This window comes from Limulus polyphemus, unplaced genomic scaffold (genome assembly GCF_000517525.1).
Source record: "Limulus polyphemus unplaced genomic scaffold, Limulus_polyphemus-2.1.2 Scaffold2265, whole genome shotgun sequence".
NCBI classification, from domain to species: domain Eukaryota; kingdom Metazoa; phylum Arthropoda; class Merostomata; order Xiphosura; family Limulidae; genus Limulus; species Limulus polyphemus.
Window position 1 is genome coordinate 1 of NW_013667875.1, and position 9,580 is coordinate 9,580.

The 9,580-nt window shown below is 31.7% G+C and overlaps 1 protein-coding gene across 4 annotated transcripts in view; it reads left to right on the top strand.

Moving 5' to 3' along the window:
• Positions 1 to 89: 89 nt before the first annotated feature.
• LOC106466459 (peroxisomal carnitine O-octanoyltransferase-like) overlaps positions 90 to 9,580 on the top strand; it is a 56,052-nt gene continuing 46,561 nt past the window's right edge. For 2 of the 4 annotated variants that reach the window (XM_022394462.1, XM_022394465.1), the window contains exons 1-4: positions 90 to 153; positions 5,132 to 5,233; positions 7,188 to 7,362; positions 8,937 to 9,061. In XM_022394462.1, the coding sequence (XP_022250170.1) occupies positions 7,218 to 7,362; positions 8,937 to 9,061 (270 nt within the window). In that variant the 5' untranslated portion in view covers positions 90 to 153; positions 5,132 to 5,233; positions 7,188 to 7,217. Of the gene's footprint in view, positions 154 to 382; positions 400 to 5,131; positions 5,234 to 7,187; positions 7,363 to 8,936; positions 9,062 to 9,580 lie in introns of those variants that run through there. The other 2 variants (XM_022394464.1, XM_022394463.1) reach the window with 2 other exon arrangements.

Below are 9,580 nucleotides of genomic sequence, written 5' to 3' on the forward strand. Positions count from 1 at the left end.
ACATACACTCACATAAATATATCTAAAGTCTTTAAAAGGATAAAAAAAATATTCTGATATGTTGTCCACCCATTCTGTTTTCTTTCTGACCGCGTCACTGTTACTGTTAGTTACGTGTTCATGGTTACCTATGAAGTTGTGTTTTGTGGAAGAGTTAAGTAACATCTAGGTTAAGCCCCATTAAAAAAAAAAGCATTTAATAGTTAGATTTAACACATTACTATTAATGTTAATAACACTACGAGTTAGGTGAGATGTGTGATTTTTAGATTGTTCCACAAAATGTTTGGTACGAGGCCCAGGCTGAGTGGAAACCACCTACAATTGATTGATAATGATAATCTATCTGTAATTAAGTTAGAATTTTAATCAGTCTAATTTGCTATTCTTTGTGGTAAGGTAAAACTGAAATCACAAGTATCTCATTTAAATATTTGAGGTAAAAATATTCCTTATAGAAAGAAAAGGGTAGTTGAAAGTAAAAAACCAGGTTGGCTCACAAAAAGTATATGAGATAAGTTAAAGAAAAGCATAATAAATTTAAGAAGATTATAGAAGATCAAGAAAGTTGGTAAAACTGGAAATTAGGACATCAAAAAGAATGTATGAGAAAAGGTTGGCTGAAAATGTAAAAATTAACAGTAAGGATTTCTTTAAATACATTAAATGTAAACAAAATGTTTGGATAGGGGTAGGACCCTTGAGCCCTGAGGGATGATAAAGGAAGGCTCGTATCTGATGATTATGAGATGGCTAGGTTATTAACTTTTGCTTTTTTCTTTGGTTTTTACTAGCAAAGATTTAAGCAGTATTCCACATCTTGAACAGTTGATAGATGGAAACAAGATCGAACAAGATGACTGCATTAATTCTGAGATGGTTAAGAAAAATTGAGAAGTTTAAAGAACAATGCGGCTCTTGGGCCAGATGATATTTCCCCAGTTGGTTTCGAAGGAGGTTAAAGACTTGCTACTGTTTTTTATCTGTCCTTGAATAGTGGCAGATACCAAAGGATTGGAAGTTAGCTAATGTAAATCCCCTTTTCAAGTCTTACATCAGTTGTGAGAAAAATTTTGGAAAGTCTGATAAAAGATGCTTTACAAAGTCATTTAACAAAGTTTAGAATTTTATTGGATAGTCAACATGGTTTCAGTCTAAGGGAAAATCTGCTTTACAAATCTTTTGACATTCTCTGAAAAGGTTACTGCTTATGTAGTCATGGGTAAGAGTGTAGATTTGGTGTATCTGGATTTTCAGAAAGCATTTGACAAGGTGCCACATAAAAGGCTTCTAAAAAAAATTATCTCTATAGACGTGGGGGATAAGTTAGCAAATTGAATAGAAGCATGGTTGGATGGAAGAGAGCAGAAGGTTGTTAGAAATGGAGTTCAGTCAAACTGGATTAATGTCACAAGTGGGGTACCTCAAGGCTCAGTCTTAGGACCTTTGCTCTTTTTGATTTACATCAATGATATAGATGAAAGAATGGTCAATAAATTACTTACATTTGAAGAAGATATTAAGGTCTTGGGTGTTGCTAGCCATGAAGATGCTGCTGATTTACAAAATGATTTAGATCATTTAGTGAGTTGGGCAAATAAATGGGAAATGGGTTTTAATTATAATAAATGCAAGATAGTGCATGTAGGCTATCATAATTTGAATTGTAAGAATAATTTAGATGAGAATAACCTCAACAGTATCATGAAAGAAAGGGATCTTGGTGTAATACTTGATCAGTCTCTAAAGCCATCCAAGCAGTGTGCTGTTGTTAGTGGTATAGCAAGAGGAATTTTAGGTTGTATCTACAGAAATATTGAATACAAGTCTAAAGAGGTTAAAATTTCATTGTATAGGTCACTGGTTAGGCCACATATAGAATATTGTGTTCAGTCTTGGGCTCCTTACCTTAGGATGATATTGAATTGTTGGAAAGGGTTCAGAGAATGGTGCCTGGGATGGAGGAGTTGTCATATGAGGAGAGATTGAAATCTCTTATATTGTTTTCTCTTGAAAAAGAAGAGTTATATGTGATCTGATTGAGGTGTTTAAGATTGTAAAGGGAATTTATAATGCTGGTGCATCATCTTTTTTTCATACTTACCAGTGAGAATAGTAGGACTAGGGGACACAAATATAAATTTTGGCAAAATAGGAGTCATCTTCAGCTAAGACAGTTTCATTTTTCTAACAAGGTGGTTGGCCTTTGGAATGGGTTGGCTTCAGATGTTGTGGAGGTAGTAAATTTAAGTGAGCTTAAAAAAAAGCTTGGTAAGTATCCGAATGATAAGGGCTGGCTTTAAAAAAATTTTTTTATTTATTTACTAATGGATTTAGTTTATTTCAGAGGATGGAACAGCTGAGATGTACCAGTAGGTTCCATGTTGTCCCAAAATGTTATGTTATGCTACTAACTAAACTAAATATTGCAAGTTATAAGTGTAAATAACAATAACTTTGTAAGAGTAACACACATATCAATATTATTCTTGAGAATGAGACATTTTACTAATTTTAAATTGAACTTCTGACAGTTTGGTATGATTAGATTGGATCTATGATGTACTCACATCATGAGGCATTGTCTGATGAAATGTTAGACAAAAGATAAAATATATTTATGTAAATTTGATCTCAAATTAATTTAACAATTACGTCCAGTGTCACTAGTAAATAATCTTGCCTTTCTAATATTTTGACATTCTTTAAAGAGGTTACTGCTTATTTAGATTTAAGCCATCTTGCAGGTTAAGATTTAATCCACAAAGTAATGAAATAAATATGAGAGAATTAATTGTTTTTTGTTGATGTTGTATTTAAGAAAATAATTTGTTGGCCTTACAATTTTATTCTTTCAATAGATAAACCGCAAAATGTTTTAAAATTATTCATAATGATGAAGCTGAACATCTTAGGAAAATAAACTTGTTCGCATTGGAATGATCAGTGAGGAATAATATGTTCTAGGTTTTTAAGTAGCTAGTAATTGTGTGGATAGTCTGTTACGCATGCTGTTATGGGGTAAAAGAATTGTGGTAAACTAATATTGCAATGTTAGTTATATTTACAAGCTTCATGCATGTAATCCAGCTTTTATAGGTTTAGCTGTACAGATGGGTAGGATTAGACAATGATATGGATAGTCTGTTATGCATGCTGTTATGGGGTAAAAGAATTGTGATAAACTAATATTGCAATGTTAGTTATTTTTACGATTTAAGATTATACAATGTTATGACCAATAAGACTGTATCATAGCTATTATATAATATATGACACACACAGCCTAACTTGCATCAGATATATTTGTGAATAATAATAAATATTTGTAATAGAACAATAAGGCATTATGAGCATAACAAAAGTAAGTAAATTCACCCTTATCTGTATATAAGCACAATGTTGTTTAAGTGCTATTATCTAGTATTACCCAACAAAGCTCTTCCTCCAATATTCATTACATACTTGTAAGTGAACATATTAGCCTGGCAATACGATCACAACAACATAACACCCGACCAACCATTGAGCCAGTTACATGTTATGATCCACTATTTCTTTGGCTTCAGTAGCCCTTGAAAGTCGGACATTCATTATTTGGATATCATGAACGTTTATGTCACAGTTATGTTCTCAGATAAATGTTTTACTGAGCTAACAGGACTCAACTCCTAAGCAGACTTCTCTGACTACTCCTAAATTTAACAAATGAAAGAGTAAATGTGTTACTGAACATGCTTGACTTTGACACCTATGAATTGGTAAGGCTTCATCCAGATGATATAGCAGCCTCCAGAAAATTCAATTTAAAATAATAAGAAATTCAGAGAATAAAAAATGCTTTCATTTGTGAAAGTATTGTATAAAAGCAATATTTACATGATTGTTAATTTTCATTCTTATAAGCTTTAATATCAGAAATGGAATATTTGATTTGATATATACAAACCATATATTGTTAGGTGCAATGTGAAAACCCTTATCATAGTATGCCCATATAATCTCTAGAATTAGAAATAGTGGGCATCCCAAGTACACCTCTGTCATAAACAAGGGGTTAAATGAGTACCAAACACCAAACAAAACAGTATGTCGATAGCCAGAAATGTACATGCGAGATAATCTCAACTGTATTTTGAGGTAAACTCACAGTAATGTTGATTAAACTCTACATCAGGTGTAATTTTTTTCTTATTTGTTAGTTTCAGATTTTCACATGTAGCTGTCCCTAATTTTTAACTTATAGCCTAGAGGGAATGCAGCTATAGCACCCTCTACCAACTCTTGGACTGCTTTTAGTTTGAACATATAATGAGATTTGACTGTCACTGTTTTAGTCACCTATGGTTTCAAAGTACAGAGCACATTTTGGATGCAAACTACAGACTTTTGGACTTACCATCCAGGCATGCTAATCATTAACCCATCCCAGACCCCTTTTTTTTTAGTACTCTAAATATTTTGTGATTAAGTGTTTTAAAGTTATGTAGACTATTATAACTGCACAATTTTTTTTTTGAGTAGTAGTTATTATCTTTTAAATTTAAGTTACCTGATATCTTGATTGTTCATCCTCCTGGACTGAAAATTGTTGAAAGATCTTCGTAGTGGTTGGTTATGGTAATCTGCACAGCCCGAGTTTTGTGATACTGCTTAGTGTAGACATTAGACAAGTTAAGTAGGTTCTAACTCATTTTAAGGCATAACATAGTGCACTGTAGGGTGTTTGGTAAGTTATTGTTGGATGCATTTATTTTTGCAAGTGATAAGTTTGTTGAAATTATTTTTAATTTTGATAATTTTGCATTTTTGATTATATAAGTAAATGAGAAATTATTAAATAATTTCTCATTTACTTAAATAATCATAACATGCCAAATTATCAAAATTAAAAATAGAGCACAGTTGTCTTTTTTCAAGTTTTCAAAATACACTGTCAAAAGGAGATGTTTGAACTTAGTTAAAAGGGAAAGTAATGACTTTTGTTTTATAACTTCCTTCAGAAAAAATTGTCTTAACATTTTGATTATGTACCTTTATCAAAACTGTATGACATAGCAATAACTGATACAATTGTAAAGTACAGTACACTAAATATATATCTGCTGAAACATGTTTTTCTTATCTTTAGCTTTCAGAAGTGATATGACTAGATAGTATGCAACAACTACTCCTGATTGTTGAAGGTTATTCAAGTAAATTAAAGCATTTGTATGACTAATTAAAGAGACTAGTAAGTATTGAAATTCTGAACTATATTTTTTTTTAGAATTATTTATACATGAAGATAAACAAAAAGCTCAGAATTAAGTTACATGCTTGTATAAATAACCAAGGTGCTAAAAAACCTGCTTTGATTGGAACTTAAACACGTATTTTAAAAGACTGCTGCTCTACCATCTGAGCAAGCTATCGAGACTCAAGTCCCAAGTGAACAGATCCTTACCTATATTACACTATATTTTATGTTTTGATGTCACATTCGTCATTCAGATGACACAGGAGTATATAATATTACTCTGCCTAATTATGTGAATTAGTACGCTTTCCTGTAATAAATGTTGAACGTAACTGTATATTAGTGAATGTGGTCTAAAAACAAGTGTTTAACAAGATAAGAATGTGGCTTTACATTTAAATAATGGGTTAAAAACATTTCCAGTGATAATACTATTAAGAAGTAACCAAGAGGTTAAAGCATTTGGAGATTTGCTATTGACATTGAATAATGACCACAGTTTACAAGAAGGTAATTTATTTTACTTGGCCCTTCAACCATATCAGTATGAGTATACGTACGTATGTATTGTAATTAACTTTATTAAAGACTGTGCGTAAAACAATATCTTTACAGTATAAAAGTTAATGAAGAGTAATGCTTTTGTAATGTGGTTGAAATTAGAATGGATATTCTTAAAAATAGGTTTTCACCACATCCATATATATATAATCCACAAAAAGAAATTATTGGAACTAGCTTTCGACCCACTTCTGGAGTCATCATCAGGCTTAATTAATATTAACTTCTGATCGGAACAAGCTGTGTACTTAGAGCAGAACTAAAGATCAACCTGGCAATCAGTATAGCTAATTAAGTATCTAACCTATATAAAAGCCAGTGTGTGTGTCACATCACGCTTGATTTGTCAAAATAGGAGTCATAAATGCCAAAATGCATTTATCCAGGTAGAAAAGTCCGATTACTGTTTGCCCAGTATGATAATTTAGTGATGGGGATGCAAGGAGACTGTGAGGGGGGTGCCATGAAACTCTATAAGTGTAGTTAGCATTGGTATTATCACCTAGCCTAGAACCAAGTGCATAAAAAATTTATAATGAAAGTAAAAATATCAATTCAATTTTAAACTTAAATCATTTCTGAATTAAGCTATTTTCTGATATATCACCAATGTTTTTAATAAAAAACAAACCTCGTTAATTAATGGAGCTCTATACATTTCATTTTATACTTTCATTACATAGACTAACAACAATATTAGGTTATACTTTTGTTGCTAAGCGACATGACATATGTTAGAAGTTATTAATCTAACTGATTTTTATTAATAATTATTCTGTGAATACGTCATGAATTCATTTTGTGAATGATCTTAATTGTGATTGGCTCATGAAGAAATTTACCAACATTTAACTGACTAGACTGCACTTTGCTGCCTCTTTGTTGGTCAAGCTTGATTTTGCAAAATTTATTTATGTCAGTTAGCTATGAAATGTGAGGTTAGGGTATGCTATGGGGTAGTAGTAATTGCCCCATCATTTTTGACAGGCTACATGCTAGTATTTTTCATATGTTCTTGCTTATATACATTAGAGTGATCAGCATGAATGTACAGTTTTAAGCATAAAATTTTAAAAGAACAATGCTGAGTATGTTTTGAGACATATTTATATTGTTGAAAAGACACAGTTGTTATAAACATAAGAACAATGTTAAATAATTTGGACTGTGCATTGAAAGATCTGAGAAGATAATAATAAAAAAATGCATAGTCGATACACTGTAAATAATAATTAGCTATAACATAGTATTGTGGTATTTTAAGTATAAGTTTTATGTAGTAAATTGAGACATAAATTGTTCAAACAAAGAATAAATATCAAACTTTAAAAAAAAACATACATTGCATAAACTAGCTTCATGAATAACACCAAGAACAGTTAAACAGTTTTATCTCAAGTTTCAGCTGAAAACGTCAATGTCATCAAAGAAAGAAGAGAGCCAGCCTGAAAAGGAGAATCTTCATGTCTCTTTGAAGGAACGAACATTTCATAATGACAACAGACTTCCAAATCTTCCTATTCCAACACTTCATCAGACTTTGCAGAAATATCTGGAATCAGGTAAGGCTTTTCTTTTTCAGAGGTCAACTTTAGTATAATGTAATTACATTAACCATATTTGATCGTAACTGTTTCCTTTTTTTTTAATCCACTAATATTAATATGAGAAAGGGACATCTCACTGTTAATATAACAAACTGGAGCAGGTAAATCAAGACTCTCCCAGTAAATAGTATTCTTCCCCATAATATGAAATGCTTTTCCATGAAGTATTTATTATGCAATTATTTTGTCTATAATTAATGTTTAACTGTAAAGTTTACTTTTCATCATTATTATCTTGACATGATGACAAAACATTTTGCACTCAAATTAAGAATTACTGATGAATATTAGTATTTGTTTGTGCTTTTGTGTAACTCTGTAGCTCTCAACTTTGGTTGTAGACCCCCAGGGGTTTGTGAGCTTTCTAAAGTGGATATAAGACGATAAAAAATAGTTTCCATTTATTAGTTTAGAAAAAAAGATGATACTACGTTCAATTAAAGGAAAATAATGTTTTATTTGAAAATTTCATGAACATATATGTATTTATGTATATCAGTGTTACTTTTATACACTGTGGGATCAGTTTCTGTGGATAAAGTTATCTGAGTATGAAAATCCATGAAATTTTCCATTACATGAAGGAATCTTGAAGAAAAATGGGTTGATAATCATTGGAACAAATGTGATTGTATACTCATAAAAAAAACAGGAAATATAAGAGCAGTGTTATGCCTAGAGCAGGGAATCATGGAAATTTTACATTTCTTAAGTGTATCTCTCTACAAAAAAGTACATTGTGGATTCAGTGGTATGCTTGCCATTTTAATCTGTCAGATGCAAAGTTTTATGAGCAGGTCTATATTTTACAGAATGAGTCTTTCCGATATATATGTTTTGAGTGATAAAAATAACTATGCTAATTTCACTTTTGACCAATAATAAGGTCACTAAGATGGAATTCTACTAGATCCAGAACAAGGCTAAAAAGTTCTCATATAACATCGGCTAGCCTTGCCTTCATGGCAGGTAATCACCAGTCACATTCATTATAGCCAGGTGCATAACTATTTTTATGTTTCTTTGTGTTATGTATGTGACTCAATGTAAATCTACATATAAAAGAAAGTAAATAAAGAATAACAACATTTGTAGCATGATTTACATTACTGATAAGTAATAAAACACATCCAGAATTACTGTACTAAAATACCATAACCCAAGAGAACCTTCAAACTATGGCATATGATGGTAATATCAATGATCTGTTGATGCACCCACCTATGATGTTTTGGAAACTTTAAAAGTTGTAGAATTGCAACAATAACTTGTTAATATGGAAGTAAATAAAACAGTACTAACACAATTCTCTTCTGTTACTTAAATATAATGCTTCATTCTTGGTAATACTTTCTAATATATCCCTTAACTTCCACTGTGTCCTGTTCATTTTGGTACAAGGGGACATAAGTCCTTTAATCAGTAGAACCTAGGAACAACTCTGTGGGAGTATTTCATTACTGTGTTGAAACACATGGAAGTGGCTTTTTTGTTTCATTGTTATTTTGAAATAATTTCATCCTATACAGTACAGCCTGTTGTATCTGATGAAGAGTACTTGAAGACAAAAACAAGTGTGGCTCAGTTTGAACAAGGACTTGGCAGACATCTTCACTGTAAACTGATGGAGAAAACAAAACACATGAGAAACTGGGTATGTGCTAAGTCAATAAGTTATTGGTAATAATCTGTGTATATCATTATTATAATTTTGTGATCGTTAAGCAAACCGAATATACAAAAGTATGGAAGCGTTAAAAGTTGCGTGAAATGGTATAGGCCATGGGGTGTCCCAAAAACATGTACACATTATAATGCGACCCCCCAAAAAAAGTACAAAATCTGGGGATTATACCAAATAATGAATGCATTTATTCAAAGACGAATGATGAAAATTTATGTTTCCATAACCCCTTTTCACACCACAAGAATAAGTCTGGGGGTAACCAATCCACATCACCATAAGGAGAAATCAGGCAGTCCGGGAATTTTTCAGGAAGGTAAATCTTTTGTTTCCATGGCTGTATGAGGAGTTGTCCTATCCTGCTTTAACCATTGTGTTCTCAGGAAAATACTTCCATTTCTTTGCCAAGACTGTTAGTGTAATTCAGGAAGGTAAATCTTTTGTTTCCATGGCTGTATGAGGAGTCGTCCTATCCTGCTTTAACCATTG